General features: G+C 45.4%; 1 protein-coding gene across 4 annotated transcripts in view; it reads left to right on the plus strand.

Annotated features, from left to right (window-relative positions):
• The window catches only part of STEAP1 (STEAP family member 1), a 38,660-nt gene extending 18,175 nt beyond the window's left edge, over positions 1–20,485 (plus strand). For all 4 annotated transcript variants that reach the window (XM_044294299.1, XM_044294298.1, XM_044294301.1 and 1 more), the window contains 3 exons: positions 13,122–13,634; positions 14,633–14,797; positions 20,193–20,485. In XM_044294299.1, the coding sequence (XP_044150234.1) occupies positions 13,122–13,634; positions 14,633–14,797; positions 20,193–20,450 (936 nt within the window). In that variant the 3' untranslated portion in view covers positions 20,451–20,485. The remainder of the gene's footprint in view (positions 1–13,121; positions 13,635–14,632; positions 14,798–20,192) is intronic.
• The last annotated feature ends 5,372 nt before the right edge of the window (positions 20,486–25,857 follow it).

Consider the following 25,857-nt stretch of genomic DNA (forward strand, 5'->3'; position numbering starts at 1 on the left):
TGCTGGTTCTGTTATAGGTGCACTGTTCCTTGCTGGCTCAGTTATTGGTGCACTGTTCCTTGCTGGTTCTGTTACAGGTGCACTGTTCCTTGCTGGTTCTGTTACAGGTGCACTGTTCCTTGATGGCTCTGTTATAGGTGCACTGTTACTTCCTGGCTCTGTTATAGGTGCACTGTTCCTTGATGGCTCTGTTATAGGTACACTGTTCCTTGATGGCTCTGTTATAGGTGCACTGTTCCTTGCTGGTTCTGTTATAGGTGCACTGTTCCTTGCTGGTTCTGTTATAGGTGCACTGTTCCTTGCTGGTTCTGTTATAGGTGCACTGTTCCTTGCTGGCTCAGTTATTGGTGCACTGTTCCTTGCTGGTTCTGTTACAGGTGCACTGTTACTTCCTGGTTCTGTTATAGGTGCACTGTTCCTTGCCGGCTCTGTTATAGGTGCACTGTTACTTCCTGGCTCTGTTATAGCTGCACTGTTCCTTGCTGGTTCTGTTATAGGTGCACTGTTACTTCCTGGTTCTGTTATAGGTGCACTGTTCCTTGCTGGCTCAGTTATTGGTGCACTGTTCCTTGATGGCTCTGTTATAGGTGCACTGTTACTTCCTGGTTCTGTTATAGGTGCACTGTTCCTTGATGGCTCTGTTATAGGTGCACTGTTACTTCCTGGTTCTGTTATAGGTACACTGTTCCTTGCTGGTTCTGTTATAGGTACACTGTTCCTTGCTGGCTCTGTTATAGGTGCACTGTTCCTTGCTGGCTCTGTTATAGGTGCACTGTTCCTTGATGGCTCTGTTATAGGTGCACTGTTACTTCCTGGTTCTGTTATAGGTACACTGTTCCTTGCTGGTTCTGTTATAGGTACACTGTTCCTTGCTGGCTCTGTTATAGGTGCACTGTTCCTTGCTTGTTCTGTTATAGGTGCACTGTTCCTTGCTGGCTCAGTTATTGGTGCACTGTTCCTTGCTGGTTCTGTTACAGGTGCACTGTTCCTTGATGGCTCTGTTATAAGTGCACTGTTACTTCCTGGCTCTGTTATAGGTGCACTGTTCCTTGATGGCTCTGTTATAGGTACACTGTTCCTTGCTGGCTCTGTTATAGGTGCACTGTTCCTTGCTGGTTCTGTTATAGGTGCACTGTTCCTTGCTGGTTCTGTTATAGGTGCACTGTTCCTTGCTGGTTCTGTTATAGGTGCACTGTTCCTTGCTGGCTCTGTTATAGGTGCACTGTTCCTTGCTGGTTCTGTTATAGGTGCACTGTTACTTCCTGGTTCTGTTATAGGTGCACTGTTCCTTGCTGGTTCTGTTATAGGTGCACTGTTTCTTGCTGGCTCTGTTATAGGTGCACTGTTTCTTGCTGGCTCTGTTATAGGTGCACTGTTCCTTGCTGGTTCTGTTATAGGTGCACTGTTCCTTGCTGGCTCTGTTATAGGTGCACTGTTCCTTGCTGGTTCTGTTATAGGTGCACTGTTCCTTGCTGGTTCTGTTATAGGTGCACTGTTCCTTGCTGGCTCTGTAACCCTGGGTTCACACCTGAGCGTTGCGCAAACGCGCGTTTTACGCGCGTTTTTGTCGCGCGTTTTTATGCGCGTTTTTTGTAATAGTAAACGCGCGTTTGACGCGCGTTTGTGTCATTGACTGCAGTGTCCTATGGCCACAAACGCGCGTCAAAACGCCCCAAAGAAGCTCAAGTACTTGTTTGAGCGTCGGGCGTTTTACAGCGCGTTCGTACGCGCTGTAAAACGCCCAGGTGTGAACCATTCCCATAGGGAAGCATTGGATTTCATGTCTTGAGTGTTTTACAGCGCGTTTGAACGCGCTGTAAAACGCTCAGGTGTGAACCCAGGGTTATAGGTGCACTGTTCCTTGCTGGTTCTGTTATAGGTGCACTGTTACTTCCTGGTTCTGTTATAGGTGCACTGTTCCTTGCTGGTTCTGTTATAGGTGCACTGTTCCTTGCTGGTTCTGTTATAGGTGTACTGTTCCTTGCTGGCTCTGTTATAGGTGCACTGTTCCTTGCTGGTTCTGTTATAGGTGCACTGTTCCTTGCTGGCTCAGTTATTGGTGCACTGTTCCTTGCTGGTTCTGTTACAGGTGCACTGTTCCTTGCTGGTTCTGTTACAGGTGCACTGTTCCTTGATGGCTCTGTTATAGGTGCACTGTTACTTCCTGGCTCTGTTATAGGTGCACTGTTCCTTGATGGCTCTGTTATAGGTACACTGTTCCTTGCTGGCTCTGTTATAGGTGCACTGTTCCTTGCTGGTTCTGTTATAGGTGCACTGTTCCTTGCTGGTTCTGTTATAGGTGCACTGTTCCTTGCTGGTTCTGTTATAGGTGCACTGTTCCTTGCTGGCTCTGTTATAGGTGCACTGTTCCTTGCTGGTTCTGTTATAGGTGCACTGTTCCTTGCTGGTTCTGTTACAGGTGCACTGTTCCTTGCTGGTTCTGTTATAGGTGCACTGTTCCTTGCTGGTTCTGTTATAGGTGCACTGTTCCTTGCTGGTTCTGTTATAGGTGCACTGTTCCTTGCTGGCTCTGTTATAGGTGCACTGTTCCTTGCTGGTTCTGTTATAGGTGCACTGTTCCTTGCTGGTTCTGTTATAGGTACACTGTTCCTTGCTGGTTCTGTTATAGGTGCACTGTTCCTTGCTGGTTCTGTTATAGGTGTACTGTTGCTTGCTGGCTGTTCCTCGGGCTTGCTGGTAATACCCAGTTGTCAATGTATTCATAAATTCCTAGGAGGTATAACAGAGGAAAGTCACAAGAAAACATGCTCCAGAATAGTTGTTTCATGAAGGCTATAAGTATTTATTAAAATAGATATGTCGGAGGATGTGATAGATCAGAGGTCAGCAACCTCCACTACTTAAGCTTGGGAAACTACAACTCCCATCATACTCATTTAAATTCTATGGGAGTTCCTGAGAACCACCAAGCAAGTGTGCATGCTGGCATTTGTAATCTCACAATAGCTGAAGTGCTGTAGGCTGCTGAACTCTATGATAGGTCCCCATTAGAGGACACCATGGACATGCTATGTCGACTGTTGGAGGGGAGGGATCTCCAAGTGACATTTAGGACCCGGTTTACAAACCCAGTGCATTTTATTTAAGAAATATTCACAGAACTGCTTCTTTCACCACATATGCACATCACCATCTACAGGCTGCATGTGTAAAACCCTAGAGTGGTGTTACCACTTCTGCACCCTGCTACTGTCTTTATTGGTCTAACCTCATGTCATCTTGTGTATTTATTCCAAGTCCTCCACAATGTGCATTACTATTTTGTTATGCAACTGTTATGTTCACATGTAATGTGCCTGGTCACGAGCAGGTGACAACAAACACGGCAGAGCTGTATGTAGATAGAATGGAACTTACCATTCCATTCTAACCCCCCTCTGGAGAGAAGTGGGCGAGTCCTACTTCCTGCAGGAAGGGTGGGGACCAGTTAGCTTCAGTCTAGCTTACCCCCAGCTAGGTGAAGGGTGTGCAGGGTCAGTCTCTGCTGGATATGCCCATGCCAGCCAGAGCACCCTAAGCTCTGCTGGCCATGGAGGCCAAAGCTTGAAGCCTCAGGAGCCAGGAAGAAAGTATCCTGGCATAACCTAGAGTCAGACTACAAAGTGAAGTGCTGCATACAGAAGAAGCTGAGTTATACAGTCTGTCAGTACAGCAGATTCAGAGAGAAACAGATATAGCAGAGTGGAGTTTGCCTGCCAGTTTCATGCCAAAGCCTGCTGGAACCAAAACAAAGCCTGTAAACCGTTTTGGAAAAACTTTTACTCATGTAAAGCTGCCATTGAAGGTCTGGACTTAAGTTCTTCCTTAATCCCTCAATGTTTCCCTTTTATTTATTGCTTTTGAGCCAAAGCCTGGGGTACAGCCGTATCAAGGTAGGAGCACCGTAACACATATAAAGAGACATTTTAGGCTGCAACATACCACCCGGCATTTCCTACACCTGGGATGGTTATATAGAGGGCCCTAGGGAGAGGTGCCCGTTGCACATGGTCAATTACCTAAGGTGCCAGTCATGCTATTTCCCTATAGGCTCCAGACATGGAAACCCAGTACTGGCATTGTGTGCTGTTCCACTGGAGTAAATCATGAGGTTGACACCGGCTCTATCTTTGTGAATCGCAATCTACAAGCTCTTTTCCTTCATCTTTCATTGTGCTATGGCATGCGTAAAATTTTTGTCTAGAAGATCAGTCCCTGCTGTTGCATCAGCTGTTCTGTTGTGAGAGATCTAACACGTTTTTACACTGGGACAAAAACATCTAACCCTAAGTTCAGACCTGAGCGTTTTACAGCGCGTTCCTACGCGCTGTAAAACGCTCAACACGGAGAAACCAATGATTCCCTATGGGAATGGTTCTCACCTGGGCGTTTACAGCGCATACGATCGCGCTGTAAAACGCCCAACGCTCAAACAAGTTCTTGAGCTTTTTTTGGGGCGTTTGTTGCGCGTTCCTGCACATAGATATTTGGGAACGCGCGACAATGTGTGAACGCCTGTCTCTGTATGCGCGATTGTAAACGCCCGTACAATCGCGCATACAGAGCGCTCGTTTCAGAACGCTCAGGTCTGAACCCCCTGTAAGAGATCAGGGCATCCATAAAAACATCTGAGAGATCAGGGCACCCTCTCCATAGATTTACGCACGTGGACATTCAGAATTATTTACTGCAGCAATGCACATTGTGGGTTCATCTACACGGCAACCCGTGTCGCCCAAAGTTTGATATAGTGATTGTTAATGGTGTGGCGATGCGACACACGACTGCAATGTGACAGTCACAAAAAAATCCAGAGTTAAAGGGGTTGTCTCATCTTGGACATTGGAGCATATTGCACCGATATGCCCCAATGTCTCATAGGTGCAGATCCCACATCAGAATGGAGCCCGCAAAGTGATGGAGGGCGCACCGCGCATGTGCGGCTGCTCTACATAAATTTCTGTGGGAGCGCCGAAAATAGCCAAGCGCTGGCTTGGCTTTTTTCGTCAGCCCCATAGAAGTGAATGGAGCAGTGGTCTGGCTTGCGCGGTGCTCCTCCCATTCATTTCAATGTGCCCTCACTTTCTGGGCTTCATTCTAAGGGTAGGTGCAGATCTCTACGAGGTATGGCCTGCACGTTTCAGACATTGAGGGCATAGCCTAACGATATTTCTCCAATGTCCAAGATGAGAGAACCCCTTTAATAGATTTGTTGTAAGCCGGGCTCAACTTTTAATGTAAGTTGCAAGCAACACGTGACTCCAGCATAAAAGAAGTGGGCAGACACAGCAAATATATGTGCACCCTGCGGAATCATTTTGTATAAAAAAAAAAAAATATGCAGAAAGAATTAAAAAATCTAATTTTTACTCACCGATCCCCCTGCTGCCGTTCTGCTGCTGCTCTGGTTCCCGTTGATCCCCACTTCCTGTTGCTTGTCACATAGTAAAGATCTCAGGCTGCTCGCTCAGCCAATCACAAGCTAAGGAGGGTCATCTCTGTGGCCTGTGATTGGCTGAGTGGGTAATTCAGGATATTTCCTGTGTGTCAAGCCTGACATCAGATAGTGGAGGGTAGTTGAGACCGGACCAGCATCCGAACGGGATCAGAGAGCTAATTCATTATTTATAACACCGTCTGCAAAATCGTTGGAAAAACCCTTAAGGCTGGAAACGCACACAGTTTTAGCTGCAATTTGAGATGTGTTTTTTTTTTTTTTTTTTTTAATGGGAGGAGAAAAAGCTTGTTTTTTTATATTTCCCATTATCTCCCCATTTATGTGGCTAAAAAAAAATGCACCAAAAGCTGCATGTGTGATGTCAGTCTTAAACAGGGATTCTCAACCTGCGGCCCTCCAGCTGTTGCAAAACTACAACTCCTAGCATGCCCTAATAGCTGTAGGCTGTCCAGGCATGCTGGGGTTTGTAGTTTCGCAACAGCTGGAGGGCTTCAGGTTGGCCATCCCCGCTCTAAAAGGAGGGCTCCTTTAAAAAAAAAAAAGATCACTAGAAAGAAAAAAAAACACAAAAAAAGGAAAAGAAAAATATACTGTATTATAAAGTTGTATATTTTAAACTTGATGGCCAAAACTGACAGAAATGTGCTATAACCAGGGCAGTGACTGAGGAGGCGGAGCATGACACAGGTTTTCTCTTTGGTGTTCTTTGAATCCTTGTTATGCTCCGCCCCTTAGCACAGTGTAGGTATGTACAGTATGATCATAGTACATGAGTTGCAGGTACAGTCTCCTAAAAGTCCTAAGCTCCACATTCAGATGATCGGCGTGCAGCTTCCGTAATAAACATTTATAGCTCCCTTAGACTAACATTTGATCAACGATCTAGATTTTATTTCTGGACTCTGGACTTTTTTTTATTTATTTTGCATTTCAAATCCGGAAGTGATTGACGTGAAAAAAAAAATAAACAAGAGGCGATGTAGATTTGATGCTGTATTTAAGGTATCACATTGGTTTGAAAGTACAGATGCAGATGTTGCAAGTGGTAAAATTGTCAGACGGTGCACTACACCACTATTAACACAGATTGAGGTTCTAATATATTTGCTATAACAACTGCGGCTACATTAACAGCATAGCCTCACCAGGGCAGGCTTTGTTAATAGCTTAGCTCGCCATCTGACAATTTAACCCTTGCTACTGTACATTTTATAATATACTGTATGAGGGAATGCAGGTTCTCTTTGAACCATCCTTGCCCCTGACAATAAGTTAATCATAGACTGTCCTGCTGCCAGATCATCTGTAATCTGTTGGGGAATCCAGCCAACAGGTGTTTAATTTCCTCACAGCGCCCCCACAGGGGAAATTAAGCATTACACTGTTCTTGGTGACATCAGCAGTCTGTGTAATGTATGGATTTATAAACACCAATAATAAATGACTCACACAAGTGAGTACCCGTGCCAAGCCTGCACGTAGGGTTAAACGCCAAAGAAGAAAAACGGGGCTAGCACAAAATAGTAATGGATATAAACTTTATTATAGTCTCAATACGAGACAAAATGCAATAAAATACACGTAAAAAACAATGTAATGGTGGATAGAGGACACACAAGATGACATGGAACACCACTAATCACTCGACATGTCGAGGCTAGAGAAATCATATAAATATCATAAATAGTACATATGGCCGAAACAGGATGTCAAATACATATAGCCAACCAGAGCTATCAGGACAGAGTGGAGATCTAATACAGTACACAAAAAGGTATAAAGTGGATAGTGCAAATATAACAAAGTACATAGATCAATTATACTGAACTGCCCACTAAGGAGCCATGGAGTAAATACCTGAGTGGTGAACCAGAAAGCCCCAATGCTTGTTTCACGTAAGCTTCTTCAGAGGGAAAAAAGTGTGTGTGTTCACTCCAAGCTAATGTACACAAACCCCCCTCTGCCTGTGATACAATTAACAAAATACAATGGGCATTGTCTGTGACACAATTAACTAAATACAATGGGCATTGTCTGTGACACAATTGCCAAACACAATTAACTTAATCACTCACAGGCAGAAAACACTCATTTTTCCCTAAAACACAGAAAACACCTCAAAACCCCACATACCCCCATAAATTATACATCCATGGATAGCTCTGAGCTGGGCTAACAACATATCCAAAAATCACCCAATACGAGCTGGGGTTCCCGAATTCCATGGAAGTCATATTTGACCGACCGCAAGCATGGCTTTCCTGCCCAAAACAGTTCCACAGATTTAGGCTGTGCGGCCGGTCTATCTTCTCCTTAGTTAGTATATGGGACATAATCCTGAGGCAAGAGGCTGGCAAACAGGCCCCTCCAAAACCCAGTGGCGAAGTTATTTTCGCCACACATCTCCCCCTCCCAGGGAAGACTAACCAGATACCTGACCTCACGCGGGTCGGTACCTGAGTTAGTCTGGCAGCCCACCCACAACCAAATACTGGACCTGTTGAATTTGGTAGCCTGTCTCTGTCCAGTGAGTCCACCAAGGTTATGTTGGTATCTGGTACCCCGTCTCTGTGTTGCTCCCTGGCTTGGAGTGGAGGTTGCTTTGTGGGCAGGGAGGGATCAGAGGTACTCTGCCCTGGTGCCAGCGCATCAGCTAGGGTAGCCTGTGTGGAGTCAGGCTCTGGACAAGAGGATAGGGGAGGGCAGAGGCTGACTGCGCTCTGCCCAGATGCCAGCTCTTCCTCTGGGATGGGGTCAGGGAATCCTACCCCCAGGACCTGGTTGCAGATCTGCTGTGGAAAGTAGGGATCGCTTACCTCCTCCTCCTGGTATTCCTGTGGAGTTGGTTGGGGATCTGTACCGGCTGTAGGTCTGGTGCAGAGAGCGCGGTCCCATCTGCACCATCGGATTTAGGGGTGCTGTCCCCCTGTAGTTGGGGAGAGAGACTGGTTGTCTGCTCTCCCTGCAAGGTACACTGCCGCTGGGGAATGGAGACGCTGTTCTCCTCTCCTTGCAAAACATACTGCCGCTGGGGAGTAGGACCAACTGTCCCTACTCCCTGAAACTCCGGCTGCCGTTGGGGATCTGGGCCGACCGCCCAGCATCCCTGTAGGGCCGGTGGAGAGACCTCAGTCCCATCTCCACCTGCCATATGGGGTTCCCCCCAGGACCAGTCTATGAGGTCCCCTACCTCCCCAGCTGGTACTGAAGCAGGGGATACTTCAGTCGGGTCTTCCCAGCTGTAGGGTTGTAGGTCTGGGACTGCCACCCAGCTCTCCGGCAGTGTATATTGGGGCCGAATTGAGTTGAGGAAGTATTGGTAATCCTGCTCCAGCTCCCACTCCATTGTCACTAGAGATGCCAGGTCTTGTCTCACCTCTCTCGCTGTAGCCCAATCATGCATACCCTCCCTGTAGTCATAGATATCCCAGAAGCGGGACTCTCCAACATCTCCGAACTCTTCCCATAGCATCTCCATACCAGGCTCTCGAGTTCTGTCACCCACTCATCCAGGGGCTGCTCTCCCAGAAGGGGCATTCGCAGGGCCACTCACATCCACAACAGCTGCTCCTCACTGGGGAGACTCTCGCCCCGCCGACGCTGTAAGTCTTCCAGGGCCTCGTGCCAGACACCTTTCCGGACTGCATCCCTCCAGTCCGGATCATCCTCCTCGTAGCGGAACGCTGTTCGGGAACTAGCCGATTCCATACTGCTGTAGCCAGGGGTGCAACTTTGTACATCCACGAACGGTGTCTCCAAGCTGCTTTTCCTCGCACTAAGACGCCATCCCGCTGCTGCCACCACTGTAACGGATCTCCTAGCACCCCGACTGGGTACCTCCGTTGATAGATGCTCCTAGCGCTTCCCGAGGGCTCCAAGCACTCCCCTTAACACCGTAACCACCACAGACCCCACGAACCGCCAAAGCTTGGTTGGGGTTTCGCCGTCCTCCACCCACGCTGGACCAAGATCAGGCTTCAGCTTCCAGTGGGTAAACCTCTCCTAAATCCAGAAACTTAGAATCAGGAACAAGCTCTTACAAGAGCTTATACTCAGGGGAGTTGCGTGATATAGCAATCCCCAAGAGTGTAGTTATCCCATCCCCCAAACATGAGCCAAGACTTTATGAAGGGGTAAAGCAGGTCCCTTTAATGAGCACAAAGGCATTTCTTATATACAGTTTTCCCCACAAGGTTATCATCCATGTGGACCTTGTGGAGCACAGGACGCAAAGTCACAACAGCCAATCAACACAGTATTGTACAGTTAGACACTCCAAGCTAATGTACACAAACCCCCCTCTGCCTGTGACGCAATCAACAAAATACAATGGGCATTGTCTGTAATGCAATCAACAAATACAATGGGCTTTGCCTGTGACACAATTACCAATCACAATTAACTTAATCACTCACAGGCCGAAAACACACATTTTTCCCAAAACATAGAAAACGCCTCTAAACCCCACATAGCCCCATAAATTATACATCCATGGATAGCTCTGATCTGAGCGAACAACATATCCAAAAATCACCCAATACGAGCAGGGGTTCCAGAATTCCATGGAAGTCAAATTTGACCGACCGCAAGCATGGCTTTCCTTCCTGCCCAAAACAGTTCCACAGATTTAGCCTGTGTGGCCGGTCTGTCTTCTCCTTCAAAGTTAGTATATGGGCCGTAATCCTGAGAGAAGCGGCTGGCAAACAGGCCCCTCCAAAACCCAGTGGCGAGGTTATTTTCGCCACACAGCTCTTTTCTATGGAGTCCTGGAGTGGCGGCAATCTGACATGAAGGGTCTTTAGCATTCTTATAGTGTTTGAGGACACCCCTGTACATTTAACGTTTATTACTCTTTTTTCGCAGATTGTCTTTGATGGGTCTTGAACCCAGGATCTGCCGTATGGGAGACAGAAACCGTAGCTACAGGTTTAACTGTGGTCAATGGGAGGATTTACATATTCAGTGGAGAGAGAGAGACATAAAGGGGGTGGGGAGGATTTCTGATATGGAGGTTTCAGTTGGGAACATTTCCTGACAGAAACATGGGGTGCTTGTGTTTAACAGATGCCACCCATCACCCATAGGCGCCAATTTTTTAAAAATTTGTACATTTTATACATTTTTTATTGAATGTCTTTCTATGGAAAAGAGCAGTAAAGAAGAAAAATTGAAACCCCGGTGGATATCACCTAATGGAGGCAAAAAAAACCCTCATATAATGGGTGGCCTGTGGGTCCATTTAGTATATATGACGGGTGGTTTTGGTAGAAAACATACACTTGGAACTGCCTTTGCAGACATGGTTTGAAAAGACTCTTAGAATATTTTATAAAATGACAAAAGCAGACGACATGAGGTTCTCAGGTTTTAGACAAAATACGATTATGAGCTGCGCTGCTTTATGCGGCCTCATTAGTAAGGTACATGGCGGGCACTCTCCATTAACCTCCGTGTCTTCTGCCTCCCACTGCCTCATTACTGGGACTGTTCCCCTCGTTATCGTGTGAACCAGGAAAATATTGTTCCATTCAGACCATGACAATGGGTCCTGTCTCACGAGCTCAGGATGATGGCTTCTCGTGTAGCTGTCCATTTCAATTTAAGTTTACTCCTAAAAAAACTATCAAGTTGCTGAGACGTAAAAAGTTTATCTATTTACTAAAGCTTATCCCATATTGCTACACTTATCACTATTCTTCAGGACTGCTGTGTGACAACTCATATAGCCACTATTACAACTCTTGAAGGGGTTGTCACCCAAAATCCTGAGTTAGAGGTAAATCTACCTATTTATGCGGTGAAGCATATCTCAGATATATTTATTTCTGTTGGGATTCTGGAACATCTAGGTGACAACCACTCTAAGGCCCCTTTCACACGGGCGAGTTTTCCGTGCGGGTGCGATGAACGTATTGCACCCGCACTGAATCCTGACCCATTCATTTCTATGGGGCTGTGCACATGAGCGGTGATTTTCACGCATCACTTGTGCGTTGAGTGAAAATCGCAGCATGCTCTATATTGTCCGATTTTCACGCGACGCAGGCCCCATAGAAGTGATTGGGAAGCGTGAAAATCGCATAGCATCCGGAAGCAAGTACGGATGCGGTGCGATTTTCACGCACGGTTGCTAGGAGACGATCGGGATGGAGACCCGATCATTATTATTTTCCCTTATAACATGGTTATAAGGGAAAATAATAGCATTTTGAATACAGAATGCATAGTAAAACAGCACTAGAGGGGTTAAAAAAAATAAAAAAAAATTTAACTCACCTTAGTCCACATGATCGCGAAGCCCGGCATCTCCTTGTGTCTCCTCTGCTGAACAGGACCTGGGGTGAGCATTAAATAGAGGTTAAGGACCTTTGATGACGTGCAATACGGGTGCAATACGGGTGCAATACGTTCACCGCACGCATCGCACCCGCACGGAAAACTCGCCCGTGTGAAAGGGGCCTAAGAGTTGTGATAGTGGCTGTATTAGTTGTCACTCAGATTCAAAAGTTTCATTTGTTAACAATTTGACAAAAGAAGAGACAAGCTGAAGCATTTTTAGCTGGAAGTGCCCTTTAAAATGACAAACCAAGTAGTGCCAATGTTGTCCTCTGCCAAACCAGTTGTTCCTGAGCTTCACGTCAGTCCAAACATAACGTCCTGTTGTTCCCTGAGGGCACTTTGGATGACGTTCTCGCTGTGCTAGGACAATCATTCATCTCTTGTGGAAGTGAAAATGACAGGAGGATCTCGTGCATGCTAAGAGCTTATTTGTATACCCTCTAACCAGAATCCAGAGGAGCATTGCCCGGCCTATAAGACTCTTCTCACCGAATAGACGCTCTCCATAAGGAGATCTAGTATCCCCTGAATGCTTTAGGGATAGTAATCCTTTCCAACTAATGATAGTGAGTTACATGAAATTATGGAATTTATCATTCATGGAGGTTACAAGTATCTTTGAGCTCTCAGACCCCAGAGGACATACCCTGTGGTCTTGGGTGCCATCAAGAGGAGGGAAAAAGAGACAGTTTTTAGAGACCATCCATGGTTAGTGGTATCTCTATAATAATTCTGCAAAAATGTGGTCCTTGGGAGCAAGAAGAATGATGTAGTCATGATGTCGTTTTTAATTGTCAACATGCCAACGAATTTGGGGGCATAACTAAACCAAAATAGGCTCTTCCTTTATCAGTTGACTTGCATTGTTGGACTCAACACCCTATAAGAAGCTGTGAATGTTTAAGGCTATTGACACCTTTGGGATATTTTTTTGCATTTTAGTCATTTTGGGTCCAGTTCTTGCTGTGGGGAGCCAACTCCTATCGAACATTTAAGGCATATCCTTGGCTATGCCATAAATGTCCAGTTGGGAACACCCCTTTAATTTATAACGCAGAAAGCTCCTGAGCTCCCCCCAGTGGTGACTGCCAGCAGGTAGCATTTTATCATTTTGCTCTATGACTATGCAGAGAACTTAGAGTTTAGGAAAAAAATAAATAAATGCAAACACTCAGGGTTTCTTAGGAAATTAATCTGTTTAGGCTTTTGAGACTAAAAATAACATGGTGGTAAAAGTTGGGTAAAAACTTAAAATGGAGATTTTCTGTTTTTCTTTTCCTAGAGTATAATTTTGTTTCATGTTTTTATCTCGTGTCCTTTATAGAATATGGATTTACAGCTGAGCAATGACAACTGTGATCCTGACAACCTTGAAAGGGCGAATTACTATGATGTCTATGACTGGGACTCTGCCAGCATCACCGACAAGAAAATGGAACTGTTTCCAAAATGGCGACTACCAGCCAAAGTAGCGTTTTCACTGACAGTGCTCTTTTTCATATACACATTCCTCCGAGAAGTTCTGCACCCGTATCTCATGCATGAGAGAAACGAATTCTACAGAATTCCAATTCTGGTGATTAACAAGGTTTTGCCGGATGTTGCCATCACACTGCTGACTTTGGTATATTTGCCTGGAGTGTTAGCCACAATTCTTCAGCTTCACCGCGGCACCAAGTACCGAAGATTTCCACAATGGCTGAACACATGGATGCTTAGACGGAAGCAGTTCGGACTATTGGGTTTCTTCGCGGGAGCCATGCATGCCATCTACAGCCTGTCCTACCCTATGAGAAGGTCCTACAGATATAAACTTCTGAACTGGGCCTATGAGCAGGTATTTCCTATAACTATAAATGTACACAAAATGAGCACATGCCTCTACTGAAATACTCTGTGCTGCTGTGGACAATACATCTTCCTCTAACAGACTTTCCAGCAACATGCATCCATGTAGTAATCAGTAGTGTAATGAAATGCTACTTTAAGGGGGTTGTCCTGCCTTGGAGCCAACAACTCCTATGGCCTGAACATAAAAAAGCAGACCCTCGTGCCCATGGCCCCACTGCTGATTCATTTCCAGTTCCCAAGGAACCAGGAAGCGACTGGGTTCCCTGACTGATGTGACCAATCACAAGCCTCAGGGCTCCCATCGACTTGTACGTTACATCTTTGCTGTAGGCACCATTCAAGCTGATGTGACTACTGAAGCCTGTGATTGGCCGCAGTGGTCACGGGGATCCAGCCGCTTCCTGGGCCTGTGGGTACCAGAAGCGTCCGAGAATGGAGCAGCGGCGGGACCGAGGGCAGGTGAGTCTGCTTTTTTATGTTCAAAGGGAACCGGTCCAAAACATAGGGGTTGTCTGCTAGAGAGCCTCTTTAACATCTCTCTACTGACCCAATTCCTGTAGACATGTCCCAGTAATATTAGTGGAGGAGGGGGAGACAAGTGACTACCGGACACCTATAGTGCTGCTTATCTCTGGAGGAAACAAACGGGATTAGGCAGGATTACTCCATGTGAGCCAAGCAGTGAAGCACCTGGAATTCACCATAGCTATTAGATTGTTGCCAAGATCCTGCTACTAAAACCAAAACTGCAGCACCCCCACAGGAGAAATAAAGCATTACACATGTCCACAATGAGCTGTTTAACGAGCAGTCCTCCAGGACACGTCACCCTTTGTAGTCGCTCTCTGTTCAAGGTAATAGATGAGGGTTCTAAATGCGGGGACACCAACCTCCATGAACTCTAATAAAAAGGTATATGAGTATGGGTTTTGTCTACCAAAAAACTCCTCTAAAAGCTGAATGTTATAATTGTTATTGCTACAGGTTCAACAACAAAGAGAAAGCAGTTGGATTGAGCATGACGTGTGGAGGATGGAGATTTACGTGTGCCTGGGAATTATAGCACTTGCTATATTGGCTATATTGGCTGTAGCGTCAATCCCTGCCGTTGGAAACTCCTTGTCATGGCGAGAATATAATTTCATCCAGGTACTGACAATAGAGGATTTCATAAGGCTAGGATTTTATCATTTAAAGGGGTTACAGTGTCTACAGTGGATAACTCTTTACTATTAGAAGAATCCAGTGCCTATCTGACTGCAGGGAGTGCCACAGCTGGGCACATTCTCCTGGTAGTGATGCTGAGGGAGTAAAGAATTACAGGTCCAACCATGTCCTGTCTCTTCTCTCACCGTGTATGTCTCTCTTAACAACCAAGTCCTATCTAGTCTCCATCCATGTCCTGTCTCTTCTCTAACCATGTGATTTCTTCTTTCCAACCATGTCCTATTTCTTCTCCTTTTATCATGTATCTTCTCCCATTATGTCCGGTCTCTTCTGTTTCCCAACCCTGTCTCTTCTCAATCCATACCCTATCTCTTCTTCATCCATGTCCTTTCTCTTCTCAATCTATATCCTATCTTTTCTCCATCCATCCCTCTTTGTCCCATCTCTGCTCCTACTATGTCTTCTTCCTCTATGTCTCAGATCCTTTGTCCATATCCAGTTTCTTCTCCCTCCTTGTCCCTTCTCTTGTCCCACCATGCCTTGCCTCTTCTCACACCATGTTCTGTCCCTTCTACCGCCATGTCCTGTCTCTTCTCCTACCATGTCTGGCATCTTTTTCCTCCATGTTTAGCATCTTCCTCTGTGTTTCATCCCTTTTTTTTCTTCATGTCCAGTTTCTTCTCCCTCCATGTCTTTTCTCTTGTCCCACCATGTCTTGCCTCTTCTTGCACCATGCTCTGTCTCTTCTCCTTCTCTGTCCCATCTCTTCTACCATGTCTCATGTCTTCTTCCTCCAGGTCTCATCTTTTCTTTCTCTATGCCATCTTTTCTCCCTCCATGTTCTACCTCTTCCCCTCCATGTTCCATCTTTTTTCTCTCCCTGTCCCACCTGTTCTCCCACCATGTCCTATGTCTTCTGCCTCCCTTAGGCCTCTTTCAGACGGGCGTTTCGGGAAAATGTGAGGGTGCGTTGCGGGAACACACGTGATTTTTCCGCGCGAGTGCAAAACATTGTAATGCGTTTTGCACTCGCGTGAGAAAAATCGCGCATGTTTGGTACCCAAACCCGAACTTCTTCACAGAAGTTCAGGCTTGGGATCGGTGTTCTGTAGATTGTATTATTTTCCCTTGTAACATGGTTAGAAGGGAAAATAATAGCATTATGAATACAGAATGCATAGTAAAATAGTGCTGGAGGGGTTAAACTCCGGTCATCACATGATCCATCACATGATCTTTTACCATGGTGATGGATCATGTGATGACTAGAGTGACGTCACCACAGGTCCTGTTGCTGCACAGAGCTAAGATGAAGACAGAAGGAGATGCCGGCTACGCGATCAAGTAGACTAAGGTGAGTTAAATTATTTTTTATTTTTTTAACCCCTCCAGCGCTATTTTACTATGCATTCTGTATTCAGAATGCTATTATTTTCCCTTATAACCATGTTATAAGGGAAAATAATAATGATCGGGTCTCCATCCCGATCGTCTCCTAGCAACCATGCGTGAAAATCGCACCGCATCCGCACTTGCTTGCGGATGCTTGCGATTTTCACGCAACCCCATTCATTTCTATGGGGCCTGCGTTACGTGAAAAACGCACAAAGAGGAGCATGCTGCGATTTTCACGCAACGCAGAAGTGATGCGTGAAAATCACCGCTCATGTGAACAGCCCCATAGAAATTAATGGGTCGGGATTCAGTGCGGGTGCAATGCGTTCAACTTACGCATCGCATCCGTGCGGAATACTCGCTCGTGTGAAAGGGGCCTTATTGTTCTGGCTCACCTTGACTATTCAGTATTTGCTCCTTTCTTGCCTTTTTACTTTCCTACCTTGTCCTATTTTGTATTCTCTCTCTGCTCTCTCCCTGGCCTTGTTGCCCCTCCTCCATGTCTCTGTTCCTTCTTTGTCCTGTCTCTGTGTTTATTCCCTATCATCTTTTGATTGCATAGTCCCCAATGTTTACACAATAAAACTATAAAGCTGTTTTCTGCAAAGGAGCATGAAGGGAAGAGCCTTAGAAAAGCAGAAATCTATATTTCACACTGCTGTGCGGTGGAGGCAGAGATGTCATGATGTCAGCCGTCTAGGGAGTCCATGTCACTGATTTCTATCTACACCCACAAAGCCATACCATTTTATACAGGCACAGACAAAAAGTTGTAAAGCTGAAAATCCCATCTAACGGCCGCTGGGCTGTCTCACTAATCCGGTGACTCAGCACTGAAATTAAAGTGCTCCTAAAACAGCCAGCCTGGGAGGAGGACACCTCTGCCTGATATAATGGGACATAATAATAGTAGTTTACAAATTACGAAAAAGAAACTGTAAATTGTGAGATGAGGCGCCATTCGTACGCTTTATCCTCCCAGTAATGCAGCCTCTTAAAGGGGTTTTCCAAAGCCTAGTCTATGCATGGCAAAAAAAACTTTGGCACTTTTCTAATATACTTCATATTTAAATTCAAGATCTCTGCTTGCTATCAGTGAATGGGAATATTCCTGTTTCACTCCATTGGGTGAGAACCTGTACAGATCTAGTCCTGCTCGCAGACCATTCAGACAATGCTCTGAGAGCTAAACACTCTTTTGCTTCAGGCTGATACATTGTAACAAATCATTAGGACAGAGAAGAGATTTGTGCAGCTTTTGCTGATGTATTTGGCTCAAATAGGATTACAATTCCTCAACTGTATCTATCAGAAGTTTAAAAAATACCAGCAGTCTGCTATAAAGTTCCAAATGGGTGTTATCAGTTGGTGGTTGGGAGCCTCACACAGTCTGACACTATCCAATCAGTGCTGTCAGACTGTGCAGGGACACCCCCCCTCCAACTGGTAACACCCAGCTGAACCTTTATTGTAGACTGCTGCCAATTTGTTCAAAAGCTTCTAGCAGGAATAATAGAGGAAATGCACAACATAGAGTCATAGAATAGATGCATTCAGAATTGTTATTACATGGGGAAAGCAAGTAATTACTAAAACAGATGTGTCAAGAGAGGGGAGAGGTCCCCTTTAAGAAACTGAATAGAATCATCTTAATATTTAGTGAATTTTTTCATGGTCCTAGTTTTTTTTATTGCTACTTTATTTCTACTATTAGGGTGTGGTAGAAATGAAGCGATATAGACTGTTTCTTTTCTTTTTATACAGTTGTGAATAGATGAAACACTGTCCTTGACGTTACATGATTGCCAACATTTCCAAAAAGAGACTTTCAGACTTCAGATCCTTGTAAATTCCAGTTATTATTAACTTCAAAGTAAGATGAGACATTATCCTCGCCCTCCGCTGCATCCAGCCTAATCCCTGCAGACTGCATAGTGTGTAAAAGGGCATTAGAAATCCAATAAAAAGCAATATCAGGATATGCACACAGGTTGTATTGAGGTGGTGAGGTGCAGCACAGATGGCGCCTGAAATTATACCGCCATCTATTCCAACCTCTCCCTATTTAAAAATGAGCTTGCATCCCCCTTGTAATAACAATTCTGGAACATCTACTCTTATGACTCTATGGTGTGCCATCGCTTTATTATTCCTCTCAGAAGTTATGTATGGACTTGCTATTAGGGATGAGCGAATCAACTTCGGATAAAACATCCGAAGTCGATTCGCATAAAACTTTGTTTCCATACTGTACGGAGCGAGCACAGTATTAGAATGTATTGGTTCCGATGAGCCGGTTAATATAAATTGATTTGTACTGTAAAAAAATAACATTTCCCGAACTCGGGTTCGGTTCCATGCTACCACTTTCTTCATCTGAGGTCGATTCGCTCATCCCTAATTGCTAGCAGTCTAGAATGATCACCCAGATAGCTACCAGTTGGGTAGACTGACAGGTAGTGCTGCCAATGTCTGTGCAGGGACACCCCCCCCCCCCCCAACTAGTAACACCCAGCTGAACCATCATTGCAGACTCCTAGTAATTCATTCTGCTAGTTTCCAGTTATACCACCGTACATTGCCCAAGTAATATCACCAGACTGATTATTACCATTGTACAGTAGGGATAAGCAAATCGACTCTAACTTAATCGTTTTGTCTCATTAGCAAGAGTTCTTCACCTGTGTGAGGCTGTCCATTGGGGGTGAAGAAGCACCCACCTATCTGTTGATTGACATCTCACCTGGCACTGCCAATTTTGCACCTGTGCCATGCTCCGAGTAGTGGCGCAGAGGCTGTGCTTCCACTTTGGAAACAGCGACTGTTCAAGCGCCGCTACCTGGAAGTACAGTATAGGGGCGCATGCACAGTTGCATCTTCTAAAGGAGAAGCAGATCCTCTGCACTTGCACCGCTACATGGAGCAGAAGCGCAGGCACAAGATTGTCGGGGCCGGTGTTCCGTTAGATTTCCCAACCTCATGAGATTTCCCTACTCTCGTCACTTCCGTCCGCATCGGACATGACATGAGGAGGTGTGCCGCGCCGCGCACAACTACGGGGTAGGGAAGTTTGACAGCAGAGTTAGCTGGACACAGGCCGACACTGCGCATGCGCCGGGAGCCTCACCAGAAGTTAGGGTAGGGAAAAATTACGGGCCAGTGCGCAGGAACGGCGATCGGATGGATGTTCTCAGCTGGACACCGGCCAACACTGCGCCTGCGCTGGGAGCTTCACCAGCCAGTGATTTTTCCCTAACCTAACCGCTGGTGAGGCTCCCGGCGCATGCGCAGTGTCGGCCGGTGTCCAGCTAACTTTGCTGTGACATTTCCCTACCCCGTCATTGTGCGCCTGCACGGCACACCTCCTCACGTCATATCCGGTGCGGCCGGAAGTGACGAGGGTAGGGAAATCTCACGAGGTAGGGAACGCTAACGGAACACCGGGTGAGATGTCGGTCAACAGGCAGGAGGACTCTTCTTCAGCAGTGGGGACAGCCAGAAATCCTGCTAATGAGTCAAATTGATTTGCTGATGCCTACCATACAGAACTCACCCAGACAGTGGAAAGGCGATGGTACGGGACACCACCATTCCTGCCTAAATAATACCACCATGCAGGGTTCAGATAATACAACCATAGACTGGTTAATCCAGTGCTGTGCACAAAGCGCTCAGTGGTCAAAAAACCGTCCATCACAATGTCGTTACCCACAGTGAACCTGCTAGTCAATATAATTACAATGATGGATGCATACATACAGTATAATATACACACACACATCTATATGGACGCGAATTTGCTGTATATATCTATATCTCTATCTATATATGCATACACCCAACTTGCTGATCACTTATTGTCTATAGGTACCAGGATACAAGGCAATCCTATGAGACAGAATTTTTATGGGGCAGGTTCCCACATTTTGCCGTGATATGTGTATTGTATATTGACACTAAGTTTTTGGTTTTGTCCTCACAGAGTAAGCTTGGCCATATAGCATTATTCCTCTGCACGGTCCATACGCTGGTATTCGCCTGGAACAAATGGGTGGATGTGAAGCAGTTTATTTGGTACACTCCCCCCACGTTCATGGTGGTGGTCCTCCTCCCCTCGGCCGTTCTTCTCTCTAAAGCTGTATTAATATTACCCTGCTTCAGTAAAAGAATCCAGAAGATCCGGTGTGGATGGGAGTCCAGCAAAGGAACGGGCACTAGATGTGTTCTTACCCACTTGTAGTATTTATTTCCAATATATAATATTTCTACAATGTTGTCTTATTGCCCGTCTCTTCTTTGTACTATGTGAGCTCCGGACTTTTCCAAGGCCCACTTGCTGCATGGTGAATGTGACGTAGGTTTGTGTTCTTGTGGGTTATGGTTGATGACTGCATATCACATCTGCAGAATACAAACTGCTGTAAACTGCACTATGTCCTCTTTAGGCTAAGCCGGAGTGACACCATGTAGAAGTGGATTCCTTCTAGGAAATTTTTGATTGCTCCTGATGAGACGCAAAGCCTTATTGGTGATACTGACCATCATGGTCTCCATTCCACACACTCAAGTGCATGCTGCCATCCACCCTCACACACTTACCGGTATATGAACCCAGATAGGAGTCTCTTATAATTACGGCCCTCTTCCTGCTGGAAGCAAGCAAAATCTACTGCCATTTAAAGTAACAAGCAGGTAGGTGCAAGCCAGTAGATGTAGATTCAGGACTCCAGACCATACTCCAGGATTTTCGAGCAGTGAAGTTTTCCAACAGAACATCTAGGCAGGGTAAAGCCACCAAAGGCTATGAGGGCTTGATACTTTGGCCTTGCCTATAAGGCCTATTGGCCGGTATTTCAGAAACACAGTGAACATATTCAGTCGCCGAGTTTGGTGTTACCACGTGTTGCTGTTTTCCAGAAGGTATGATAAGGCAACCCAATGGAAAATAAGTCCATAGAGTCAGGGTCTTCAGAAAACCTTCTTTACTGGAGGAGCCCAAGTGCAAAACAATACAGGCAAGGCACTGAGCTGGCTTCTCCACTCCAGTCTCCTGCCTGGCAGAAGAAGGTCTCGTGCTGAGGAAAGGTTTGAGCTAGCTGTCCCTGTCTCTCAGAAGGCTAGTGATCCAGGGTCTATGGCAGAGTATCCACATCTGAGCGTTTTCTTCTGGTCACTCATGCAGTCTGGCAGAGTCTCTTCTACTAAGCTCTGGTCCCCATCTGAAGACAACTAAGGGCTCTGACTGCTCCACTTATATACAGTTCCTAGCTGAACTAGAACCTTCTATTGGGAGGGGTGGAGTGGAGAAGCACAGCTGAAACAGAAACATTGTTGCAATTTATGTCTGTCATCGATTTGTATAGAGCTTCAATGCAAGTCGATGGGAATGAATAAGCAGTTTTCCAGACATAAACAAGTCTTCAGACATAAACAACAGAGGCAAACCAGACAGTCAGAAGTTCAGTGTGTCTGTTATACAGTGCCTTGCAAAAGTATTCACCCCCCTTGACTTTTTTCGTGTTTTGTTACATTACAGCCTTAAATTCAATGTTTTGTTAATCTGAATTTTATGTGATGGATCAGAACACAATCGTCTAAGTTAGTGAAGTGAAATGAGAAAAATATATAAATAAAACTATTGATTAACCCCCTTTGTTAGGAAGCCCATAAAAAGCTCTGGTGCAACCAATTACCTTCAGAAGTCACATAATTAGTGAAATGATGTCACCTGTGTGCAATCTAAGTGTCGCATGATCTGTCATTACATATACACACCTATTTTGAAAGGCCCCAGGGGCTGCAACACCTAAGCAAGAGGCATCACTAACCAAACACTGCCATGAAGAGCAAGGAACTCTCCAAACAAGTAAGGAACAATGTTGTTAAGAAGTAGAAGTTAGGGTTAGGTTATAGAAAAACATCCCAATCTTTGATGATCCCCAGGAGCACCATCAAATCTATCATAACCAAATGGAAAGAACATGGCACAACCGTAAACCTGCCAAGAGACGGACGCCCACCAAAACTCACAGACCGGGCAAGGAGGGCATTAATCAGAGAGGCAGCACAGAGACCTAAGGTAAACCTGGAGGAGCTGCAGAGTTCCACAGCAGAGACTGGAGTATTTGTACATAGGATGACAATAAGCCATACACTCCATAGAATTGGGCTTTATGGCAGAGTGGCCAGAAGAAAGCCATTACTGTCAGCTAAAAACAAAAAAGCACATTGTGAGTTTGCGAAAAGGCATTTGGGAGACTCCCAAAATGTATGGAGGAAGGTGCTCTGGTCTGATGAGACTAAAATTTTACTTTTGGGCCATCAAAGAAAACGCTATGTCTGACCCAAACCCAACACATCACATCACTCAAAGAACACCATCCCCACAGTGAAACATGGAGGTGGCAGCATCATGCTGGGGGGATGGGACTGGGAAACTGGTCAGAGTTGAGGGAAAGATGGACGGTGCTAAATACAGGGATATTCTTGAGCAGAACCTGTACCACTCTGTGCGTGATTTGAGGCTAGGACGGAGGTTCACCTTCCAGCAGGACAATGACCCCAAACACACTGCTAAAGCAACACTTGAGTGGTTTAAGGGAAAACATGTAAATGTGTTGGAATGGCCGAGTCAAAGCCCAGATCTCAATCCAATAGAAAATCTATGGTCAGACTTAAAGGGGTTATCCGAGTTATTTTTTTGTTCTTTCTATGTTCCTAACTAAGCAAATGTAACAGCTTTCTAATTCACTCACTTTATCCTCCAATGGCTGGTTTCTCAGATTTCACTGAGGGTCACATGACCTGTGATGTCAGCTTCTCTCCCTGCTCTGATAAAGGTTGTTTACAAGCCTGTAAACCAGACGTCACTGTGCTGGCCACCCCCCCCCCCCCCCTCACTGCCGTCTACTCTCTGCTAGGATTCTTAACCCCTTCAGCTGCACAGCTCTGCAGGCAGTGAGGAGACAATTCTGGGCACTGGAGCTGAATGGCTAGAGAGAGCATTGCACAAGAAGGTAGAGGGAAGATCCTGTGTGTATTAGCAGTGTCATTATACAGCTGGGACATGTAGTTCTACACTTACAAGTAGCTGTTGATTCTCCCAGCACTCAGGGCAGCTCTTGTATCCACTCCCTTAGCAGTGTCATTATACAGCTGGGACTTGTAGTCCTACACATACAACATGCTGCAGAGTCTCCCAGCAGGCACATGTCACTCAGGGCAGCTCTTGTATTCACTCCCTTAGCAGAGCAGGGGGAGGGGCAGAGATTGTTTTTATTGCATGTAAACAAAGGGCCAAAAAGAACCAGGGAAATTAGGAAATATATATCTTATTTTTTTTGCATAAAACTTGCTTAGCTCAGTTATATATCAGATTTTCAGTGCTATATTATTTTTTTTCATAACTCGGACAACCCCATTAAAGATTGCTGTTCACAAGCGCAAACCATCCGACTTGAAGGAGCTGGAGCAGTTATGCAAGGAGGAATGGGCAAAAATCCCAGTGGTAAGATGTGGCAACTGCTCATAGAGACTTATCCAAAGCGACTTAGAGCTGTGATTGCAGCAAAAGGTGGCTCTACAAAGTATTGACTTTAGGGGGGTGAATAGTTATGCACATTGACCGTTTCTGTTATTTTGTCCAATTTGTTGATTGCGTCACAATAACAAAACAAAAAACATCCACATAGTTGTGGGCATGTTCTGTAAATTACATGATGCAAATTCTCAAACAATCCAGGTTAATTCCAGGTTGTGAGGCACCAAAATACGAAAAAAGTCAAGGGGGAAGGGGGTTGAATACTTTTGCAAGGCACTGTATGATACAGTATGAGTACACGCAACAGCATAAGTCACAATGCAAGTTAACCCTTCAAGGTGCAATAAAGTAGGGTGTTGATGGGTTTGTATTATAACAAGAGGGGCAAATGTCCATAGTCCAATGTACCCTTGCTCCACTGCACTAGACATGGCTTCTCCCTTTTATTATCTCTCCCTCTCCCCTGCTTCTCCCACACATAGTGGTGCAAGCTCCCTCTACCTCTATCACGTCAAGGGGGAAATTCTCCCTTTCAGTGATGGTGCCTCCTGAGCACACCAGCTTTGGAGAAACAAAAAAGGGGGTAAGACATTACACACTGGGCACAATCACTCTACATGGACTTACAGACTGGAGGTTAAACATGGGGACAACATTTAATAACTGTTCTGGTCTCCCCTTACAAGCAGCTCACGTCCCAAACCAGCGCTATGGGCATTTGCCAGATGGACAGGCTCACACTGAAGACTGATTACTTATACATAACAGAAAACCATATTTCCAAGTCAGAGTTGGATGGGGTTCCTTGGGCCCACCGTTGGAGACTATGCTGAGGACCACTCTCCATCTATACAGAACATATCTACTTTCATTTGCATCATAATTTCGGTTGTCATCAAGGCACACACACAACTTAACACCAGTGAGATGTAATATATTATTTGTGAATTATCCAATATGAAATTGACAAGTGATCCAAATGGAGCAGGACGTTGCAGCCTATTATTGTGCTGGAGCCCACACAGAAGAATCTTCTGGAACCGTGGTGGGCCAGTCTGACCCTTATCTGATGGTACAGACTGATAGGACTGGACACTCTCATTTGTAAACTAAATATCATTGTAGATTGAGTGCATATATGAGAGGCCAGGCTTATCTTACAGACTTTTATACCCTATTGCTGCAGTTTTTCCTTTTCCCTATTGAGTAAGCACACAGATATCTTTACATACAGTGCCACTTGTGTTTTCCTAAAAATAATCATGAGGACATTTTTCCACAGTGGTGCAGTATACAGAGCTAATGTTCAATGGAGCTATTCACATGGTTGTATGTCCTCACTTCTGTGTGTAGTCAAAATATGCAGCACGCTCCACTGGAGATCTTACTCTTCACACTTAAGTGCTTGTGTCACTAATAACACTTATCCCCATCCCCTATCCACAAGAACTCTGTGCATCTCCTTCTAGACTTGTCCTCTGCCTTCTACATTACTCTTTGCTCCTCTTTCTAGACCGGTCCTCTGGTCTCTATGCTCCTCCTTCTAGACCTGTCCTCTGACTTCTATGTTACTCTGTACTACTCCTTTTAGACCAGTTCTCTGCCTTCTATATTACGCTGTGCTCCTCCTTCTAGACTTGTGCTTCTCTTTCTAAACTGGGCCTCTGCCCTCTATGGTACTCTGTTCTCCTCCATCTAAACCTGCCTTCTATGTTACTCTGTGCACCACCTTCTAGGAATTTGTCAGGATAGACAGTGGTCTAAGGCGCAACCTTCTAGACCTGTCCTCTACCTTCTTCATTATTCTGTGCTCCTCCTTCTAGACTTGTCCTCTGCCTTCTCCATTATTCTGTGCTCCTCCTTCTAGACCTGTCCTCTGCCTTCTACATTACTCTGTGCTCCTCCTTCTAGACCTGTCCAATGCCTTTTACATGACTCTATGCTCCTCCTTCTAGACCTGTCCTCTGCCTTCTACATTACTCTGTGCTCCTCCTTCTAGACCTGTCCTCTGCCTTCTATGTTACTCTGTTTTCCTCCTTCTAGACCTGTCCTCTGCCTTCTACATTATTATGCGCTCCTCCTTCTAGACCTGTCCTGAGAACTCTGC

Source organism: Bufo gargarizans, chromosome 5 (genome assembly GCF_014858855.1).
Source record: "Bufo gargarizans isolate SCDJY-AF-19 chromosome 5, ASM1485885v1, whole genome shotgun sequence".
In the NCBI taxonomy this organism is placed as follows: domain Eukaryota; kingdom Metazoa; phylum Chordata; class Amphibia; order Anura; family Bufonidae; genus Bufo; species Bufo gargarizans.